The sequence below is a fragment of the Vicugna pacos genome, chromosome 27, assembly GCF_048564905.1.
Source record: "Vicugna pacos chromosome 27, VicPac4, whole genome shotgun sequence".
Classification (NCBI taxonomy): Eukaryota; Metazoa; Chordata; class Mammalia; order Artiodactyla; family Camelidae; genus Vicugna; species Vicugna pacos.
In genome coordinates, this window is record NC_133013.1 from 27,387,141 (window position 1) to 27,409,583 (window position 22,443).

At 53.9% G+C, this 22,443-nt stretch overlaps 1 protein-coding gene across 1 annotated transcript; it reads right to left on the reverse strand.

Moving 5' to 3' along the window:
* Positions 1–3,536: 3,536 nt before the first annotated feature.
* Positions 3,537–9,462, reverse strand: NR2E3 (nuclear receptor subfamily 2 group E member 3). Its single transcript, XM_006213752.3, has 8 exons — positions 9,335–9,462; positions 8,693–8,819; positions 8,442–8,545; positions 8,106–8,354; positions 7,823–7,998; positions 6,739–6,985; positions 6,391–6,496; positions 3,537–3,924 (listed from the first exon to the last, which is right to left on the reverse strand). The coding sequence occupies exons 1-8, from the start codon at positions 9,426–9,428 to the stop codon at positions 3,792–3,794; spliced, it is 1,236 nt and encodes a 411-aa protein (XP_006213814.1). The 5' UTR covers positions 9,429–9,462; the 3' UTR covers positions 3,537–3,791.
* Positions 9,463–22,443: the final 12,981 nt, after the last annotated feature.

A 22,443-nucleotide genomic window follows, 5' to 3' on the forward strand; every position in this document is an offset into this window, starting at 1 on the left:
GTTTTAAGGAAAGCACTGAGCCCCAGGTTGACAAAGCACAGAGGTGGTAACTACTGGAGCTCAACAGAATGAAGGTGAAGGTGACACTCAAGCTGTGAGTTTTCTGTAATGGGTGCTAAGCTGTGAAGGCTTCATTTAATCGATTTCGAGGTGGGTGGGCAGGGAAGGCACTAAATCTGCATTTCAGATCTTCACCAGAAAGGCCCTAGACAGGTAGTGGTGTCGGCCGCCAGAGGGCCCGCGGGCCCTTTCCGTTGTGCCGCTCGCTGCCTGACTTCAGGCGAGTCACAGGCCCTCACTGTCTGGAGCGTGTTCTCTGCCCCAGCTTCGCTTCTCTGGGTAACTCCTGACTTTCAGGTCTCGATGTAAAAGGCAGTTCTCCTTGGAAATCCCCTCTTCCCCCTTGAGCCGGCTGAGCTGTCTTGTGTTCTTAACAGCTCCCTGTATCTGCGGCATCAAACACCTGTTTGATGTGAGGTTCCCAAGGCACGACATGGGCCTGTCTTGCTTTTAGATCCTTGGTTCATGTACCAGAGGGGTCCCCACTTGCATGCTGGACGAGAGGACTGAATGAGGTCGGGGCCCCCCGGTGCCAGACCAGGTCCCAGGTGGAACTGAGAAACAGTGTCGTGAATTTTTCCCTAATGTCAAAGTTACTCAGTTTTTAAAATTCTGAGATCATCTTTCCCATTTCTTTTTACGTTAAATTTATACTTACATTTTTTGCATTAAATTTATGTTACAACAAAATGATAAGGATAGCGGATTGGTTCTTAAGATTTCCTTCACTGGTTAAATAAGACCTAGAAATGCCATTTTTAAAAGTTACCCCTGTGATTACTGAATCCACAACAAACCTTTGTGATTATGAGCAGAAGAGCAGGAAGGTGTAAGGAGTTGCAGACCAGAGCTCTGCCTTTGTGAAGGTGGTTCCCTCCCCTAGGCTGGGCGGCGGTACGGTGTCTGAGAGCCCGGACCTGACCACGGACGTGGGCAAGACACATAAAATATCTGTTGAGTCTTCTAAGGCATCTTGGATTCTGAGGAGTATGTCACTTCCCTGTTCTGTGTGGCCATTTATGCACTCATTCAGCAGACACTGCCTGAGCCCCCAGAGGCCCTGTCCTCCTGGGTGGCCAGGGTCTACGGTGAGCAGAACAGAGCCCCTGCCCCCGCGGAGCTTGCATCTTTTCGAGGAAGACCAGTGGTGTCCACCAGATGGAGACTAGTTATCCACGGTGTCTGGGCTGCATGATCAGGTTATATTTACTGATCTGCATGGGTGCTTCATGGTATCTTTGAGTCTTTCTGCCCTTCCTACCTTTAAATATTCCTTTAAGGGTGGAGGAGGAGAAGTGGCTCACGAATCTGCAGGCTGCAGTTGCAAAGAAAGGCCCACACAGGGACTGCCTCCCTGTGCCTCACAGCAAAGACATGCTTGGCACTGAGGGCAGAAAAGAGTTCATAGCAACCCCTTTCCTAGCAAGGGCCCCAAATGCGGTGGCAGAGAGCTGTTACGCATCTGAATTGCAGTGGGGCCAGTTTACAGCAAAAAGTTGAATAAATCCTGGGATCAGCTGAGATCTGTTACTAGGAAAACAAAAGCCACTTAGTTTATTTTAGGTGAGAAGGACTTAATTTAGGAATTAGGGGCTTAGCATAAACATTGGAAGAACTGGGGAAACACGTCAGAGAAAACGCCCACCGGAGGCCGAGAGGCCAGCTGATCTGAAGCAAAATTTCTGAAGTTCTCAAGAGCTTGCCTGTAAGTGACTGCAGTTCTCAAGACAGCTGCTGTGACGCCTCGGTCTTCCCACACACCTGGCTGTAGCTGCCTCCAGAAAACGGTGGCTCTTCATTTGCCTGGCACATCGCACGTGAGTGCCTGCCTTCCACTAGCAAGCCCTGGGGGAAGGGGGTGCTGGGAAACGTACTTCCTGGCATCTCTGCAATGAAGACAGGACGTTCGGGGGGGCTTGGGGTCGGGGGGAGCGGTGGTATGGACGCCAGGTCAGCAGCAGATAATTCAAGCTTTGCACCTCCTCTGATTTCCCCAAGATTTCTTGCTGGAGACCCCAGTCTCTTTCCCGAGGTCAGTCTGCCGTGCTCACGGCCCAGGCGGCAGCCTGTGAACTTGAGCGGGCGGCCTCTGCAGTGTCACGTTCCCAAAAGCAAGACGGCAAGGAAAACGTTCAGGGCCCATCTGGTCCTACTGCAGCCATGTCTCTTGCCAACCTGCCTTGCTCAAGCTTTCTGTACGTGGGCCTTTGAGCCTTATGGATAAAACTTCTGAGAGGGAACTGGAAAGTGTAATGGCGTTATTGACATTAAATGACCCGAACAACCCAGGCAAGTCTGATGCTTTTAGAAGATCGAGTAGTTTGAGGGCTTCAGTGGGAAGGGCTCAGGCTGGGCGGTATTTGCCATACTCTCCTGTCCGGGCACCAGCCTCGCTACTGTCATTTCCAGAGCAGAGTGTTCAGAACCATCCTTCCTCCATGGAGGCAGGACATCTCTGGCTAACTAGAAGAATTCACACACAGGCTAAAGGCCAGGGAGTCCCCAGATTTTCACAGATTTCTCATGTGACCTTTATTATATCTTGGCATTAAGCATTTCTTCTTTGAAAACAGAAAATGCAACAGAATTGTTCAGCTGATTCCAGGGGCAGAGGGGGATGGGGAGGAAGCAGTGCCAGAGTTTAGAGTCATGCCGAGGTCTGAGTTCTCTCGAAGCCTCAGGTTTTTATTTACTAGTAAGGATGACTGGTCCTTCCACCAGAGTTAATCTGAGAGTTGAATAATAACGTACCTTCAGAGTTCAGCTCACTGCCTGGTATATAAAGTGCCTGATATATGTTAACTTTCTAAATTTTTATTTTCTAGGTCTTCTGGGTCTGTCTTTGAAAAGGATGGAGTTTGTCTGAGCTTCACCCTTCCACAAGGAATTAAGACGTGATGGAGGTTCCCCTTCACCCGAAGTGCCTGTGACCGCCCCGTGGGGAGCTGCGTGGTGCTCACCTCTGTCTGTGCAGAGGCGAGGGTGGATGAGGAGGAGACGAGGGGGAGAAGCCTCGGGGTGGTGGGGCACCATCTGGAGAGAAGCTGGGTTGCTGAATCCTCTGAGAGATTCTTCGCTGGGCTTGGATTCTGGCCCGGAGTGGAAACCAGATGGAATTTAAGACCCTGTGTTCCCCCGCTCCAGTGTCCTCAAAAGGAGAACCTTGGCCACATTTGTTTTCCTGTTCTTGTTTTTTCCCCCTTTTTTAAAAATTGAGTTGTAATAATACAGTAAAGCGCACAGATCGTAAGTGCACGGCTCAGTTCCCTTTTATGAATGAGTACATTTGCAAATCCACCCCCCTGATCAAAACAAAGAACATTTCTAGCACACCTGAAGGCTCCCTGGGGCCCCTTCCGATCACCCCACCCCCCGCCCCACCCGAGGTAACCCACTATTCCCACTTAGACCACCGTCATTAGCCTTGCCTGTTCTTGAACTTATGTCTGTGGAATGTATTCACGTTGTCACGTGTATTGCTGGTTCATTCCTTTTTATTGCTGTTTCCTGTTTTACGAATATGCCACAAATTCCTAATCCATTCCACGGGCAATGTACAGTTTGGGCTACTAGGAAAAAAGCTGCTACGAACACGCGTGCACTATCCTCTGACGGGCGTTTCTGCCAGGCGCACGCGCCTACGACTGGGCTCTCTGGGTCGAAGGGCAGGCAAACGCTTAGCTTCAGGAGACTTTTCCCAAGTGGTCGCACCCATTTCGCTTCCACGTCCACTAGTTTTTGAACATATCACAGAGGAGCTTCTCCATCGGCGTGTTCCCGATGGTCTTGCGGAAAAAGAGGAGCTCAACGCGCTCGGACGTGACGAACCTCAGAGACGGCAGGAGCAGGAGCAACTTCCCAAACCTGAGCGGGAGACGGGACGGGGGCAACTGGGCTGTCAGCCCCCGAGCACGTGTCCCGGGGGCGGGGCCGCCCAGGACAGGCGGGGGGGGGGGGGCGGCGGGGGGGGGCGGCGGGGGGGGGGGCGGCGGGGGAGGAGAGGAGAGATGCCAGGCGCCCAGGGCGGGGAAGCGCGGAAGGAGCAATTTCAAGGAAAGACCCCATTCCCCCGCCACTGACCCACTGCCGCCCCCTCCAGTGTTTAGGTAAGGAGTGTGATGAAAACAGTGAATGCTACTTAGTTATTATGTGTAAAGCTCTATTATTACGTGAGAAGCTATATTAGTTATATATGTGAGTATATCATTACCAATCTTACGTAATAATTAGAATTAACATTACATCATTAATACAATTATTTATGATTAATGCCATATATATTTGAATGAGAATATAAATTCCTCTCTGTAAGCCACCTAGGATGACAGAGTAGCCATTAGTGAAAATGTCCTGAAATTGAAGTGTAAGTTTTGCGGCCGAGATTCTCATCCAGGAAAATAGTCATTGTAGTTTTAAATAAGAGCCATTTGCCAGGGCAAGTCTCCCCCCGTGCAGAGAAGGTGGATGGTGAAGCCCCAAGAGACAGAGCGGGGCATGAGGCCTTGCTCGGACGGGAGGGCCGACGGCTGGGGTCACGCGCACGTCAAGGAGGCCGCCGCGAAGCGGGGCAGCACAGGGATCTGGGAAGCCCTCCCCCGCCTTCCAATTATCCGCTGAACTTGTTTTGCCACCGAACAGCTCAGTGGCTGCTCCTCTCGCGAGTGGCTCTGAGCCCGTGTGCACGCCTCCCTGCGCCTTCCCGTTTGCTGTGTTTCTGCTCTAAGGAGCGTCAGGAAGAAGTAACTATCAAGTCAAGTAGAGAAACTGTTTTTCAAACTGCAGGAAGTGGGTCAGAACTGGCCTTTTGAAAAAATAAACTAGAAATAGAAGTATCAGAGTAAATTATACAAAGTAAGGGCAGGTGTTTTTGGGTAGAACTTTGTTTGCTTCCGTGCCTGCGTGTCACCGGGTTACGAGAGGAATAGCATTTCTTCCTGGGCATTGCAGGTTTTAAAACCTGAAATGCGCTGGCCCTGAGAGCCCGGCGTGACTCTCTCAACAGTCAGCTCCGCCTGTGGTTGGTACGGAGCAGCTACACGGAGCCGCACAGGAAATTGTGAGCAGAATTTCGCGGTTTGACACAAAACCAGCGTGCCCGGACGTCTCTGGGAACTGGTCCCAGCAGAAACCTGGCGGAGAAGGGCCGCTGGTGTCCGGGTCCGTGGTGACCGTTCTCAGGATGCTGGGTCACGCCTGGGGGACCCCTGTTCTCACGCTCATCGAGAGCAGAAACCTTTCCGCACAAAGGATGTATATGACCTTGTGTAATTTGACGCTTATTAAAGGGAAATTGCCTCTTCCTGTGGTCATTTCTAGAATGACAGGGGATTCGAGGGTGCCCGTGTGGGCTTGTTTCTTCAGACAGAACTGCTGGGAGCCCCAGGAGAATGCAGGCAGTATGGTCCAAAACAGCCGGTAGGTGCCTGGAGGCCAAGTGGTCCGATCTGGCTGTGGCTCCACTGGACCTGCTGGCGCTGGGGCAAGCTGGGCCCCTGCCTGCGCCCTCCCTGCAGCCACACTCTCAGCCGGCTGCCACCGTCCTCCAAACCCCGCCAGGGCCGGGCTCCTACTGTCCACACACATGGCTTATGCAAGTGCCTCTCCACCCAAGTAGGAACTCGTCCCTTGTTCCTTACATCCACTCAAGAGCCAAGTCTGACCCACGTCAGCTCCCGGGGACCCTCGCATCTGTCATGGCCTTTCTGCTCCTAAAGAGCAGTCTGCATGAAGTCCAGCTCCGGGTACAACACCCTCCTCAAAGCCTGCAGCGGCTCCCCTCCGCCTGCCACACCAGACATGGCCTTTGGCGGGCCTACAAAGCCCTGAACAGGCTGGTGCCGGGGTGCGGTTCTGGCTCAGTGCCCCCCGCCTCACGGGCAGCAATCTGCTCCACCTTCAGACTGGGCTCCTGTCCTGAGAACACACGCAGACTGGCCTCTGCCTCTCTCTCCCTCTGTAAACACTGATTTCTCTTCTCTGAGATCCTGTCCTTCCTCCAAGTCCGGCCCTGCCTCCACAAATCCCCTCTCCTCTCTGCTGTGCACCCTCTTTCCCGGGGGGGCTCTGTCTCCGGACACATGCAGCCCTCAGTTCCTGGCTGGGGGGCGCTCACCTTCAGCGTGGGCTCGGGAGGCAGCAGGCTTGCCTCACACACGTTTTGGTCCCACCATGGGGCCTGGCGCTGTGCTGGCCCATGGTAGCTGCTGGATGTGTGCTGGCTGACCTGAGACGCCTGTGCCGTCTGCTCGGCAGCCCGGACGCAGTGCCGGAGGTGGGCAGCGGGTGGGGAGCTGAGGGGCGGGCAGGCAGGTGGGCGTGCGCTCAGCTCACCTCACGGGCTGGCTGGGGTGGTGGGCCTTGCTGTGCTGGCTCAGCATCACCTGGGACTGGTCCTGCAAGGCCTCCACGTGCTCGGGGTCCTTCAGGCCCCGCGTTTCTGGGGAAAAGCGGCCGCAGTGAGCCTCTCCCCGGCCCCTCTGCCCACTCCCAGCCAGCCAGGGCCTCAGGAGGGCTGAGCCCTGCCCTGCAGCCCTCCCTGCTGCCCCAGGAAGGAGCCTGCACGCGTCTGGGTCTGCGTGGGGCGATGCGGGGAAAGCGAGAGGTGCAGGGAAGTCACGAGAGTTCCCCCTCCTTATCCCCAGCCCCTGTCCTCCAAGACTGGGGCGAGGACGCAGCTACCTGGTTTGAAGAGGACCAGGGCCTTCATGCACGCGAACTCCGTGGGGTCCACCGCCAGTGCCCGGAACCGCGAGATGGTCTCCTGTAGGATTCGAGTCTCTGCACTGGCCAGCGCCAGGCGGCCCTGGGAGCTGCCAGCAGCAGAGGCCTCGGGCGGGACCAGCAGTGGGCAGCTGTTCAGGGGCAGAGACCACTGTATGGCCCCCAGGAGGAAGAGCTCACTCCACGCCTCTTCCAGCAGGATCACCTGTGCCCAGAGAGGGAGGAGTGTGATGGCTGATCCACGGCTCCCTGGCTCCACCTGGAACCTCCACCCCCTTCTCGGGTGCCCTGGGAAAGGAAGGGCTAGTCCTGGGTGCCCAGACCACTCTGCCCTCTGCCTGACATCCACCAGGCACTCAGAGCTCTGGGATTTGGCACCATCTGGCCCAGCTGCCGAGGCACCAAGACACTCTGAGGGCTCCATCCAGAGCCTCGGGGGGAACATTTAGGAAAGCCCAGAGCCGTGGGAAGTTGGGCAGCCTCAGGGACATCGCCAACAGCGTCCTAAGTCGAGTGCACTCAGCAGACAGCTTCTGAGCTGCTCCATCCAAGCCCCTGGCTAAGGGCTCAGCCCCTCAGCGCGTCTCTTCTCCTGGAGTTCTCATGGCAGGTCCCCTTACTCACGAGAAGCCCAGGGTGGGGGAGTGTCCTAGAGGTGAGGAGGCTGGGGTGAAACTCAAGCCCCGAAGTAAGAGGCTTTTGTGTTCCTAGGGAGCCGAGTCATCACCTGTGCTGTTTAGGGTGTGCAGACCACCCTGTGACGGACGGAGCATCTGAAGGGCCTGAGGGTTTGTCTAGGAGGAAAGAAGACCCAGGGGGCCGCAGGCATTGCCTTCAGACCCCTGGTCCCTCTGTGTGCCTGGCCACATCGTCCCCGAGGTGCATACCTCGATCACCACCACTGCCCAGAGACGTGAGCATCCCCAACAGCCACATCCCTGAGACTTGTGCCCCTGACCACCACAGACTCCGAGGCACGGACACCCCCAACCGCCCCCGCCCCCAGCCCAGCGGACTCTCGGGGGCCCTCTGGCGGGTGTACCTGGTCCCGGAAGGGCAGGTTGGAGAACACCGGCAGGTTCTTGGCCCACTTGACAGCCATGAAGAGCAGGCGAGCCGATGTCTCGTGGATGCTGTCCAGGCCACAGGGGGAGGAGGCGGAGTGTGGGGACGAGGGGAACTCGGGGTCATTGCTGGTGACATCGACATTCTCATCCGCTGTTGGAGGAGGAGGTTATGCATCGGCCCCGGCTCCGCGGCCGGCGGCAGGGGGCGCTCAGGGGCCCGGGTGTGGGGATAAGGGTCGTCCAGGAGCTCCCACTTACCATCCTCGGGCTCCAGCTTAGCGCAGGTTTCCGCCGTTATAAGGCTGGCCATGAAGTGGTGGTGCCCTGGAGGTGTGAGGGCCCGGGGCCCCAGGGCTCTGGCTGCAGACACAGGCGTGGGGCCCCGGGAGCTGGGCCCTGCCGGCACTGGGGGAGACCCCAGGGGGTCCAGCCGCGGCTCTGGGTCCGACTCCATGCTGTCCTGGCGGACCTGGGTGGTGCTTCGTGGCTGGCGCTCATTCTGCACGGCTGGGGAGGCAGGAGGCGTCAGGACCCCTACAGGCCACGCACCCCCAGCGCCTCGGCCGCACCTCTCTGGGTCGACACCCGACTCACCGTCCTGGTTCATGCCCGCCTGCAGGCACTTCTTCAGCCGGCAGGCCTGGCACTGGTTGCGGTGAGCCTTGTCCACCGGGCACATTCCCGCCCCCACCTGACACCTGCGGGCCAAGGGGAGCCCCAGGGCGTCAGGGTCCTGGCCGGGCCCTGGGCCATGGGTTTGGGGCACGTCTGCCCCAGCCCCGTCTTCCCTGAACGCCCCCATCCCTCCCGGGGACCCGGGGGGCCGGGGCCCCGCCCTCCGCCACCTGTACATGAGCCTCCGCCGCACGCTCCTCTTGAAGAAGCCGCTGCAGCCGTTGCAAGCGTAGATGCCATAGTGCTTCCCGCTGCTGCTGTCGCCACACACGCGGCACTGGAGCGAGGGCCCCGCGCCTGGTGGGCAGGACCAGGCTGGGCCGGGGGCACTGCCTCAGGGGCCCTCCTCCCTCCTTCCCTTCCCATCCTCAGGTCCCATCCACCCGCATTTACAGGCACCCGTGTCCCTCCCATCCGGAGAAGTGTCTCCCTTACCACCCAGACCCTTCTCCTGGCGCCCCCCCAACCACCACGGCCAGTCCTCCACCAGAGCCCATTCTCCGCCGCCACTTCCCCACCCCCCAGGCCCTCTCTGACTGTGGCGTCAGCTCCATTACACACAAGAGCATTCTTGACACCATCACTGGGGACCTCTGCTCCCAAGCCCCAGGTCACTTGTCTCTGCTTTCCTCCCCCATCCGCTCAGCTGTCCTGTTTCTAGGATTCCGGGTTTGCCAGCAGGTTCCCTCACCCTTGCCCACAGCCCTTGGGGCTTGCTCCTGAGTCACGCTGGCTCCTTTCATGGTCCCTGCAAATCTCTGCCCGTAATCTGCTCCCCAGGGACACAGACCCTGCCTCCTGGAAAGCCATACCTGTTGGCTCCTCCCCCAGGCCCCACCTGCCTGGAGACTCCTTCCTGGAGGCAGCCACAGCTGCCGGCACAGCTGCAGCCATGTTGGAGCTCATGGATGCTGTCAGCCTAGTCCCGGCCGGTCCCAGGGCAGCCTCTGCCTTCCTGCCTGAGGGAGGCCTCAGGATGGCTGAGCGGGGCCCAGCCTCTGCCTCCCTCCCTGTACCTCTGGCTCTCTGTCTCCTGTCTCTACGTGTCCCTCTGTCTGTCTCTCCTCTCTGTGCTCCCGCTTCCTGTCCCCTCTGTCTGAACTCAGGAGCGGCCCCAACTTCCCCTCACAGCAGCGGCTCTGGCTCGAGGAGATTTCTCCCAGGGCAGCGCTGGACGCAGCTTATGATCCTCTTAATCTTTACTGTCTCCACAGGGGATCAACCGGCCACACCTGCAGCATTATCAAGGTGCCCCCGGAGCCGGTCAGTCCGGCCGCCCCTCTCCAGCTCCCAGGCTGCCTGGTGTCCCCGGGTGGCTCCTGTCCTGTGCTCTCACGCTGTTCAAATCATCAAGGAGATGTGGACTCCACTTGCCCCAGGACTGGATGTGTCTGGAGACGAGTGTGTGGCTTGGCGGGGGGTGGGGGGGTGTCCGTGTATGTGTGGCTCTGCACACGGGGTGCTCACTGTGGGGCCTGGGTGGCTCCCGTTCCCCACCCCAGTGCTTCTCACTCAGTCCCTTGATTAGGGGACGCGTAGGGCCCAGGATTTGAGGGTCTGAGCACTCTTGGACAGCTAGTAGCCCCCAGACACCCAGCACAGAGGCAGCTCCCATCATACATGGAAATGAGTCCAATGCACGGTCTGAGGCTGGCCTGCAGGCAGGGCGGCTGGGGCCCCATGTGGAGGGTCTCTTTTGGACTGGAGGCGGTGAGGACACAGCCCCTGAGTCTGACTACGGGCTCTCAGGTGGCCTCCCCACCGTTCCCTGACTTGGTCTCACCGTCCTAGCCAGGCCGGTCCCTCAGCTGTCCCCAGACCTGGTCTTCCCAGCTTGAGCCCAGTGATGGTTCTGAGGGGAGGAGGTGGAAAGAGGTGTCCGCCCCTCCCTGGACCGGGCACCAGGCCTCAAACAGAGCTGAGACAGACCCAAGTTCAAATCCCCGCTTCCTCACAGTTGGCCCTGCATCCCTGAGCAAGTGACTTAACCTGTCTGAGCCTCAGTCCCCTCGTCTCACAAAGGGGTGAGGGAAGTTCCCGCGTGGCGCTGTAACCGGGGAAGCTAAGCTGATTCTCTGTGTCCAGTGCGTGGCACACAGCAGGAGCGAGACCAGTGACGGGATCTGTTACCATGATTACTTCTCAGGGTTACTGAGACAAGCCCAGAGCAATCCACAGTAAACGGCCTTTTCTTCTGCTCCCCCCACCTCACCCCCACTCACACCCCACGCCAGGCCAGAGAAGAAAGCCCCATGTTGGTCTGGAGGGAACCACCCTTCCTCAGCAGACCTCACCCAGGCAGGAGCTGGCCCAGCTTGAGAGCCTGAGGGCTCAGGGCGGACAGTGTGAAGCTTCCGGAAGGATCACGGAGTTGTGGGGACAGAGGGGGTGGGGCAAGTGGGGTTAACCCTCGCTGTGACAGGGAAGCAGTATTGGGGATTTGGAAAGTCAGCTTGAGGGGCTTTGCAGGGTAATCCGCTTTCTGGGGCCTCAGAAGATCGAGGCCACGGGGCTGAGGCCCCTCACCTGGCCTCCTCTGCCCCCATCCTCGCCCTCACCCGTCTCCTGACCAGCAGCCCCTCAGGGCCCTCCACTGCAAGGTCTCCGGCTGCACCCGACCTCCAAAGCCAAGGGCATCTCCCGTGAACTTGACTGACAGTTCCCTCCTTCCCAAGTAGCACCTCTCCCTCTTCTTCTGGAGGACCCCTTCCCCACCTTCCTCTCCCTCTGGACTTGTCGACAGCTCCGGTGCCCCAGCGGACATCTCCGCCCCCACTCCCCCGGCAGCCTCCCGCCCTGGGAGCCAGCTGCTCGGAAGGAGGGGGACAGCAGACCACCCTGGCTGGGAGGGAGGCCCTGGAGGCTGAGCACTGGGCTAGGAGACTGGCCAAGGGGTTTGTAGGAAGGGTGACCAGGAAAGATTTATTTTTTCCTGTCAAGGGAGATATTTACAGAAAAATATTTGAGAACAGGAATTCCTTTTACAATGAGAGACAGAGAAGAAAGAGGCAGGGAGAGAGAGTGAAGCTGGAAGTGGGGTGTAAATCAAGGTAGGGTGCAGGACACAAGTAGAGGGGCGGCTCTAGCCTGGAGAGGGGTTGCCTGGAAGGACTCAGAGAACCCAGGGCTTCGGGCAGGCTTGTGTTCAGATCCTGGTTTTACAACTTCCTGGCTGTGTGAGCTTGGACAAGTTACTCTGCCTCTCTGTTTCAGCCCCACCATCTCTGAACTGGGGAGGCTAGTGCTCCTGGCGGTTGTGGCGGGATTAGAGGAGGTGACACTACAGGGGCTGGCCCGGTCCAAGGTGAGAGGGAGGAGGCAGGTGGAAGGGAGCCGGGGGGGGGGGTGGGCAGAGGCTGGGATGAACGCCTTGGAGAGGGTGAGGTGAGGTCTGAAGTAGCCGCCTTGGGACAAGGGGCTCAGGGAGGGACGGTGCAGGGAGCTCTGAGGCCCCGCTGAAGTTAACGACGGTGACAGTCTGGGCAGGTATAGAATTTTCCTTGAAGCCCACAGCAGCCTGGCAGATACTGGGAGAACGTGGACACCAGGACTGCTCCATGGCTGCACTTCCTCTGGGCAAGTGTGTGGGAAGGACCTCGAGGAAGGGGTTGACGGTGGAGGAGTGCAGTCCTGGGGGAGAGCTGAGAAGGGATGCGGAGCGGGAGGAACGCCTTTCCCCTGGGGGGTCTTTTCTCTGCTGCTCTCCATCTGAGCTGCCCTGCCCCTCCTCCCTATCTGCCCAATCTCTCCCATCCTCCAAAGCCTGGTAGGGCTCACCTCCTCCAGGCTGTCTGCCCTGACTCCTCCGTCCACCTTTTCTCTTTCTAGAGGCACCTCCAGAGCTAGATGTTGTCTTTAACATAGGGCCTCACACCAGGTCAGCTTTCTCTCCTCAGTCGATGGAAGGTTCCAGGGACCAGGTTCAGACAGAGTTTTGGGTCAGCTGGGCATGCGGATCACAGGCCTTAATGAACAGAAGTCCATTTTTAACTTGTTTCTATTTTCCTGGTATTCTATAGGGTTTGTATTACTTGCAATGAAAAAAAAATTAATCCATCAAAATAGAAGACACCAGCAGTGTTGGCCTGCTTGTTCTCACACTGTGTGTTCTGACTTTATCATGTCAGCCCTTCCATCATTTCGCTCACAGCCGAGCTCCTCTGCTCTCTCTCACCCTGGCCCTGGGTTCTTTGGCAGGTCAGGCCCAGCCAGAGCTGTGACTATGCTGGGGAAAAGGATGACAGCCCAGCAGGGCCAGGGGACAGGGGGGGTTCCCTCCCGATCTGTGACCACCAGCTGCTGGGGCAGACGCCAAAGGATTACTCAGCCCAAAGCCTTGGATCTGCTGACGAAGCTGCCAGAGGCCACCTTATCACTAATACAATTATTCCCCCAGGGGACAGGTCAGCAACTTCCTTCCGACTCCCTGGGAGTCTGGGGGGAGGGGGCTGGGAGGTGGGCCTTCAGAACTCATTTCCCCTTGGACCTTGGGGACCCTGGCAGGTACAGCCACCTGCTGCAGCCTGTCCAGGGCCTGCCATACCCTGTGTCACCAGGTCCCAGGCCTGAGAGATGGCCTGTGCTTGGCCCTCGGGAGGAGGGAGTGGTTCCTGGGCTGACCCAGCTGCTGGTCAGGCTACCCGGCCTGGCCGGCGTGGCTGCCATGCTGGCGGCCTTGGGCTTCTGGTTGGGGGCAAGCCTTGTTCACAGCACGCGGTCCTGGGAACCCGTCTTCTGGGATTTTCTTAAAATTCTCTTTTCTCCCCCATTCCAAGGTTCTCTGAGGAAGGAGAGCTCGCGGTGTGTACGCAGGCCCTGGAGCTCCGGGCCCAGCAAGTCCACTTCCAGGAAATGACTCCACGGAAAATCTCACGAAGATCTAATTAGATGGCTGTTCCCTGCAGCAATTTTAGTAAAACACCCATCTGGAGACAACGGGCCAAATAAAGCATGCTCGTCCCGAGGGTGGAATGCTGTGTGGCTGTTGAAAGTGGTACTGTCCCCAAATCCATTTTCACGGAAGCACGTCCTCCGACTTTCAGCCTCAGTCCAGCTACAGAACAGCAGGTGCAGTTTGATTTAGCGCGTCTCGGGGATTCCCGGCCGAGCGCGCGCCTCCTTTCCCCTCGGTAGGACCGGAGTTGAGCAGTAGTCTCTTTTTCTAGAGATGCGAATAGAAGGTTCAGGACTCCAAGAAGCCGACGCCAGCTGGAAAGTTTCTCAACAAAGCCTCTCTATTTCCTTTTCAAGATGGTATTTAGAAATAATCAGATACTCTGTGCCCTGGTTCCTAGCTCTCGGCTACTGAAGTCTTTCCTTCGAGAATTGTTCTAAAGGTCTGAGCAGAGCAGGGGCGCTCCCGCCCCCGTTGGAGGAGGAGCAGATGGAAGGGAGCCTGTCCAGGACCCGTCCGATCTGCTGCTCCATGTTGGGGGGGTCCCCCTTCCTCTGTGCTGATGACACACCGTGAGCCAGGTCTGTTTTAGCCGCCCCCTCTCCTCCTGGTGCTCAGAGAGCGGGGCGTCTCGGTTCTCTAGGGGAGCTATTCCCAGCGGGAATTCTCACCACCCGCAGAAAATCTTACTGCCTTTGAGTGTTTGAATCTGTGTTACAATTATAATCAGGATAAAACAGAGCCCTTTTCAGGTCTTTAAACAGAGAATGGCTAACTTGAAATAAATACACCCATAATAATCCCGGGAAATATTTATGGAGAACTTGCTCAGTGTTTCTGTGTGGGGATGACAAGCCTCTCGTGCTCTCGGGTTCCCTCCCTCGTGACCTGAGGGCACGCTCGCATCTCTAGCCGCTGCTCAGGCCGTGCCCGGCTGATGGGAACGGCTGCAGCCGTAGGCGTGGGGCCTCGTCCCAAAGGTGCCCCTCCTCTTGGTGAGCCCCCTGTCATCCCCTTAGTGCTAGACCCGGTGGTGGGGTGGGGGTCGGGGGGTGAGAACTCTCTGAAAACCAGTCCCGGTATCTTACAAGCTCAGCCACAGGAACCACCATACCTGCGCGCACGTGTTCTAGCTGAGCGACCCTCTGGGTTGTAACATTTACTACCTCCTAGAAACGAAACAGCCTACAGGCAGGGGTTTTCAACTTGGACACGACTGACGCTTGGGGCCCGACGATTCCTTGTTATGGGGCGTCCTATGCCCTGTGCGGTGTTTAGTAGCTCCCTGGCCTCTGCTCACTCGATGCTGCTGCGGAAAAATTGTGTTACAGGTCGGTGTTAAAACTCACTATTACAGCTCAGTTGCGACTGCAACCTGGAACCCGGCGAAAGACCAAGCAGCACTCGGAGAGCTAGAAAGCTCAGGTTTACTACTCCACCACCAGACCCAAAGGAGTTAACACTTCAAGCTCTATACCCCGTCTGTCGGTTTACACAGGACTTTTATAGGCTGCCACTTTTACACTTTGCGACATCTTATGCAAATAAAGTAGAACAGAAGTTGACCAACCAGGAATAAGCTTTGTAGAAATAGACCAATCAGGAGTGAAAGAAATAACCAATCAGGAGTGAGCTCCATGCAAATGAAGTACTACAAATGGGCCAATCAGAAGTTAGGGGAGTGGGCCAATCAGGAGTGAGAATAATAACCAATCAGGAGTGAGAGTAATAACCAATCAGAAGTGAGAGTAATAACCAATCAAAACTGAGCTCAGGGAACCAATAGAATTCTAGGTGTAAGTTAGCCGCTTTAGAGGCAAAAAGTGAGATAGAGCCTCTGGGCCAGGGAACCCGCCGGTGCTGGGAGAGCAGCGGCCCCAGATGGGGGTCCCGCCTGTCTTTTTATGGGGCTTCCCGCCTCAATGCCAGCCCCTTCTTTCCAGCTGTGACAACCAGAAATGTCTCCAGACATTGCTGAATGTCCCCTTGAGGAACACAGGCCTAAGTCCTGTTATCTCCTACTTTCCTGACAGTTCACCAACCTGATTCCACAGATGCAGGAAGCACTTCCTGTGACAGGTGTCTGTGAGGAACCCCTGGTCGTTAGGTGTGTGACACTATCTCCAGTGTCATGTGTAGGCAGACTCAGGAACTGTCTGGAAGGATGCTCAAAGTGTCGGCAGGTTTCTCTGTAGGAGAATTTTACTATTGTATTTTCAACATATTTTTCTGTGTTGTTTGAATGTTTAATAATGAGCATGTATCATAATTATAATTAAGATGAAGCTTTTTCATGTTTTTAAAAGACTAGCTCATTTGAAATAAACATGACTGTTAATCACAATCATCATTGGAAATACTTACTTAAGAAATAAATATATGCCCGTCACAGTTCTACGTGTTTATATGTGTGAACTCACTTCATCTTCACAACACTACCAGGTAGGCAGTACCATTAGTAGCTTCTTTTTGCAGACAAGACTGCCAGAGAGGTTTAGCGACTTGCCCAATGTCACGCAGCTGGTAGGTGACAGAGCTGTGATTCAAACCCAGGCAGATAAGCTGGTTATTTTAGGAGAATGTATCTGCCCAAGGGAAGGGAGGAAAAAATGGGAATATCACATTTAAGAAATCACCTCCGTACATGTAATAAAGAAAACCTCCTGCAGACACATTCCGTCCCCAGGAAGGCTGACAGGGCGGTCCCCAGGGATTCGGGGCGGCGGGAGCCACTCTGAGCCGGCGTCGCTGTTCTGGCGTTTCCCCGAGACGCAGCTCTTAGCCTCCAGCTGCAGTAACGCGTCTAGAGAAGAGCGAGAGGCTCACTCTGTCGCAGCCTTCGTTTTCTGTGTTTGCTTCCAACGCACGGGCAGTGGGCTGACCGGGAGCTCCCTGCAGTGCTGCGCGTCCGTGCGCGCGCGTGTGCAGGGGCGCGTGTGCGCGGGGAGGACCCGGCTGGCCGCGCCCGCCAAGGGCTGCCTGAGCGGTTGGCGCGAGGACCCCCGCCCTGCCTGTGTCTGCCGTTTTTCCTTGAGGCCCCAGACGACGTGCTGGCAGCTGCCAGGGCGCCTTGAAACTGCCGGGATCGAACTGTTTAGATGAGCACTGCTCACTGGTAACATTGGGCACGTTTTCCTTCCTGACTTCTGATCCTGAGGGAAGCTGTGTTTAATGACATTCCTTACTAGCTCCATTTATCAACTTGGTGAACATGGTAAACTGAGGTAGCAAAAATCCAGTGCCTCTGCCCAGAGATGGAGGACACGGTCTTTAGGATGACATTTGAGAAAACACATACGCTCAAAGCAATTCTTCCTGAGATGTGATGTTGCAGGAGGGTCCCTGGGGTGGACCGACTGCTGGCCATCTTTTCAGCCTGGGCTGCAGTCTTGCCCCGGCTCCAGGCTCTGGCCACAAAGGTCTCCTGTATCCCTGAACACAGCGAATGTCTTCCCCAAACACAGGCTTCCCGTATGAGGTTCCTGCTCCCTGTTATCTTCAAAGGGCTTTAACCTGCTCTTTGCTAGAACTTCTTACACAAACACTACACCACGATATGAGAAGGTGTTGTTTTCAGTCACCATGCATTGGAAATAGCTAAATATATATTTTTTTAGTTAATAAATTATGGCTTGTTTCCCAGATGGCTATTTTTCTGCCATTGAAAGGGGGTTATATGGAAAAATGTTATGATGAATTAGCAAGCTACGAAATACTACAGACACTATGACATTTGTATACAAAACCAAAATGGTTCTGTTAAGTCACGGGCACTCTGGCTGGTATTAAATCAAATTTGATAGAAATTATTTTTATTTAATTGTACTAAATGTTATTTAATAAAATTATTAAATTATAAAAATGCATTACAATATACTTAATATATTTAATAGGAAAAATAGTGTTTAATGGATATTAGCATTATTTTACTGACCTTTTATGTTGTTATACTGTTTCTTCAGCATCAAGAATTGTCAATTATTTATTCATTTATTTATTTGGTCATCTGCTTTCCATGGTAGCGTCTAACTAAGTCTGTGATCTATATTTTTATTCCCAGACACAGTCCTAAGTTGAGACTCTTGGATAAGATACTGAAATTTAAAATAAGTTTTCTGGAATGCTGAAATTATTTTGGAAACAGAATGTTCACAAACAGACACACACAATTAAAATACATGAAGGAGTCATTTTCAATTTAGTTTGTCATGGCGATGGTATTGTGGTTGTGCTTAATAAACGTGAATATAACTGTTGGAGGCACGTCCTGAGGCATCTACCAGAGAAGTGATTCAATGTCTTGCATTTGCTTTTTAAAGACCCCCCCAACCTGCCCCCAGAAGTAAATGAATGAATATGAACTGAGAACAACTAAGGTTGATGGTTTGATGTGGGAAATGAGGCCATGGGGTTTCACTCAACTATTACCTCCACAATTTTGTTTATGATTGAAATTTTATAAAATAAAAAATTAATTAAAAATTATCTACTCACACAAGCAGACAACATGAAAAATGATACAAAAATGTGGTTGATGACTTTGGACACGTTCTCAAGTCTGTCTTTCCTGGTTGTCCCTTTGTTTGCACCCCACCCCTGCAAACTGTCCTCAGTCACCATTTTTATCTTGCTGTGTAATTGAGGAAAATTCCAGGTGCTGGCTTTGCATTGGGTTTTGTGCACCAGCGACCTCTCCTGGAAGAAGGAAAAGGCAGCTAGCTGTGGTGGAGGTGCCTTAGAGCTTCTCTCTGAGTGTCTGTCTGTTTTTTTTCAATGGTGTTCCTTTGAGAATTTATTTATCTGTTTAACTTACTTGTTATTACATTTTTTATAATTGACGTATAACATCGTGTAAGTTTAAGCTGTACAACGTGTTGATCTGACGCGTCACATGTTCCAAATGGATTAGCCAACACCAGCGTCATGTCACGCGATTGTCACGTCACGATTCTTGTCTGCGGTGAGAGCAGGGACAAGACCTGCTGGTGCGGCACAGTCTCGTCCACCCTCGTCACCACGCTGTGTGTTGGAGCCCAGCATGGGTTCGTTTTCTAACTGAAGCTTAGACCCTTGACTAACCTCTCCCCGTCCCCCACCCCCAGGCCCCTGGAAACCACCATTTTACTGTCCGTCTCTACCAGCCTGGCTTCTTTTTTTTTTTTTTAAGATTCTACAGATCAGTGATCTCCTGCAGTGCTTTTCCTTGTCTGATTTATTTCGCTTAGGATGCCCGCGGTTGCCTTGCCTCAAATCCTTGTCCTCCTCCTCCAGCCAACTCTTTCTCACACGTCAGGACTCGGCACCAGTGTCTCTCCTCAGATCCGAGCTCTCCGTCCCTCCCGACTTCCCAGTCCTGTGATCGCACCCAGCTCTTTGTTGAGTTGTCATTGCCTGTCTCCAACTAGACAGACCGAGAGATGTCTGAGACCAGAGATCTGTCTACCTTTTTTAAAGGCTTGACACATAGAAGGAGCCCTGACCATGATTTATTGAACGACTGACTGACTGAGTAAATGAAAGCACCCCTCAGTCCCCAGCAGACTTTGCAGCTCCTCCTCCTGCCCTGTCCCTCTGCTCTGGCCTCCGTTAGAGCCATGCCTCTGCTCCCCCGCCGGGGCCTGGCCCGGGGACCGGCGGGTGGCAGGTCTGATGGTCACATCCATGGCCAGTGTTGCCACTGATTCTGTCACAGGAGGCTTAAAGCATTTATTCGCAGTTGAAAACCAGGCAACTCAGAGATTCTCCAGGCAGAGAGAGGTAAAAATGAAAACTTGCTGGTAATCCTGATAGAGAATATGCTTTATTTTTGAAACTTTAAAATTTTTTCTATTTTTATTATTCATCTATTGTTAAATTTACATATATGTACTGTTAATTGTTTTAAGAGAAGTTTAGAGCTTTAGCTTTTTAAACTTACATAGTTATTAAAGGAATAAAGCCACCACAAAACACGAATCAACAGAATGCGGTGATCCAGTCATAAAGGACAGTCAGTGCATTACACATATGGAAGAGATTGGTCATCTAAGTTATGCATAATAAGTAGTCCATTTGTGTCCACTTTGTTTAGGTTCCACATACAAGCGATATCATATGGCATTTTTCTTTCAGAAAGAGAATGTACTTTAATAAAAGGGGTTTATCTGGCCAGAAAACTGTTCAAACGAGAAGCCCCCTCAGAATGGAATGGCATTTTCCTGGGCATCTTGTCCAGGTTTCCACAGTGATGCTTCCACGTTGATTTACCAGGGAAGCAGCCCCTGTACAGGAAGGGGACTGACAAGGCTCACCCATCCATGCTTCAAGCAGAACTCCTCTGTGTGTGTCTGTTTTATAATTGGTAGGATTTTGTTTGAAGAAAGTTTTCCTTTTCCAAAAAAGTGACAAGAGGATTGCAGGAGCCTCTGGTAAGGTATTTAATAGCTGTGTGACCTTGGTTGAACCCCATAACCTCTCTGGGCTGTTAAAGAAAGAAATCGTGGCGCTAATACACCTTACCTGTGTGAAGGCAGGAGATGGAAATAGAGGACCACTCCAGTTCTCTCCCAGATTCAGGATTGTACCAAGTCACAAAATTAGTGGTAGCTTGATCTACTTGCAATACCCAGAGTGACCACAAGATGCCGCTGTTACTCCATGAGAAAACCTTTGTCTCCTTCGTGGACTGTTTCACTCACTCCCCAAATTCTAGCGCAAGATCTTTGGGAATTTCTTCTTAGAAATTACAGAAGAAAAAGCAAGTTCATTAGTACTTGCAACTTCAGACAGAAGACTTACATTCTTTTAGTGACGAATCTTTGCAAAGTTACCTAGGGTTTAACGCACAGCTTTGTTTTTCTCCCAAAGCACCAAAGGGGAGCGTGTGTGATGGAGCAGGGAGGTCATGGTCTAACCCTGATGTGGTGCCTTCCGTGACAAGAAGACTCTGCAAGGTTTTGTTCTGATGCACTGACTCTTGTGTGGTAGAGCTCCTGACACACAAACATCCAGGAGATGGATGCTGAATGGAATGGATGTTGACTTTGTTGAACTGAATCATTGAATGCCTGCTTGGCATGAAAATATACGCTATTCTATGAAGAGGTTTTCCCACGTTTCCATAAGAATTGTGGACATGATTTGTGACAAGCTGTCTCTAGCTTTTGTCACGAATTCGGGTTTTCTGCATTTTAGAGGCGATTGCCAGGGTTTGGGGAGCACTGAGCTGGAAGGACATTTACTGAATTAAGCCCTGGTCAGGAATCTTTGTCACGTTATCCTTTGCTGGTGGGAAAAGAATGTATGGAGGCAACAGGGTTAGGCAAACTCCCGTGTTCCTAGGGGACGCCTCCCCCCGCAGGCGTTCAGAACAGGGGCGGGATGGAGCAGACGAGACTGGGGTGCTGACCTCTTGCCGCCACGAGAGCAGGGAAGGTGGAAAGGTGCTGGCGGAGGTTGCCCAGAAGGTGGTGCCTGCGGTCACCTGGGAGAGAGCCTCCGTGATGACAAAGGGTGGACGCCCTCAGCCTGGGAGCCAGACGACTTTCTAAACACCAACCTGCCTTGTTTCCCCCAGAGTGTGGTCAGCAGCAGAGTAAATGAACTGAATGTTCCTGAGTCCATGCTGGACCAACCTGTCAGGGCCTGTTTGTAGAGGAGCCCTGGTGACCTGGTGATCGTCACGAATAGGCCTGGGCAGGGAGCACGACCTCGACTGCTTTTAGGTCCTTCCTGCAGCCCGAGACCATCCAGCCCTTCCTGAGCGGGTGAGCAGAGGGTCAGCACTGCAAAGGCTGTTCTGAATCATCTGATGCTTCAAGCTACTGGTGATGCCGATGTTGCTCGTGCTTGAGTAACTTTCAGACCACGTGTAAAGGAAAATAATGGTCTCCCTCAACTCCAGTACTGGATGCAATACTCTAATGGTTAGTTACGGCGCTCCCAAACGAGACCAAGTGGAGGACGTTATACCCCTTCCTGAACTGTACAACCAAAACGGAGTTGCTAAGTGGAAACTCTATTTCAGAACAAATAGAATGACAATCAACAGCACCGGTGAGACACAGAATGCTTTGCTGAAGCTCAGCTGCCTCTCACGGCACGGGGCCAGGAACAGCCTGCGTTCGGCATTTGCGGCAAGTAGCTTTCCACTCCCGCCTGCCCACACTGCTGCAGGTCCGCGCTTCAGACAGCAAGTCTGTGACGTAATATGGCCTTTGCTTGGCGTGAATCAACCTTTTACTACTAAACTCAACTCCATTCCTCGTGTCAGCTCGGCCGTGACAATGAACGCAGTGCCACCCGGTCCCAGGGTCGGAACCCAGGGCAGCGCTGGGCCGTACGGCGGTCAGCTCGACGAGGAGTGTATGTTCACGCCTGTTTTTAAAAAGATTATTATTAACATGAAAACACAGAATGAAGAAAAAGTATTACTGAAAACACCCTGGAAAAACACCGTGTTATTAAATTCTCTCCGCAGGCTGCATCCCCAGGCGCGGAGTTATTCAATGGCCGTGTGGCTCTTGTTACGCGGTACTGAGTGGACGTTCATAAAACAGCATTTTCATTGAAATGGTATTTCTCAGCTTGCTTCCAAAGCTAATGGCTTAACCCAGGAAAACAGGCATTTTGGGCACAGCTTGAGCAAGGCGTGAATCCACACCTTGAGTCGGGCTGCTGGCCTTACTGACGCCCTGTCCCCCCTGCCCAGATCCCTGGCCGACCTCCCCCTCTCTCATGGGGAAACCACAGCCTTTCCCGGGCTCCCCAGCGTCCCACCTCCCCTTCGCCTGCGCTGCCCTGTTCTCCCTGTTCCTGAGTTGGTCATCTTCAGTACAGTCCACGTTCAAGTTTCCCCTCTGCCCAAACGCTCCTGACCACTCCTTTTTGAGGCTGAGCCTCTCTGTTACGGGAATGTCTTATTTTGAACCCCGTCTGACTCGCTGTCCCTCCCTTTCTGATCTGCTGGAGGTGTCCAGGGTCTTGCCGTCTGTCCCCGACAGTCCTAGAGACGTCTGGAGATGGTTGAAGACAGTTTCCCCTCCAGAT

Bases quoted from the DNA above. Each gene is read 5' to 3' on its own strand.
- NR2E3 (XM_006213752.3), bottom strand. From the start codon at position 9,428: ATGAGCTCCAACATGGCTGCAGCTGTGCCGGCAGCTGTGGCTGCCTCC. The intron at 8,546-8,692 runs GTGGCGGAGGGC...CTTGGCCCGCAG, and splicing joins CGGCGGAGGCTCATGTACAG to GTGTCAGGTGGGGGCGGGAA. The intron at 7,999-8,105 runs GTAAGTGGGAGC...CTCCTCCAACAG, and splicing joins TAAGCTGGAGCCCGAGGATG to CGGATGAGAATGTCGATGTC.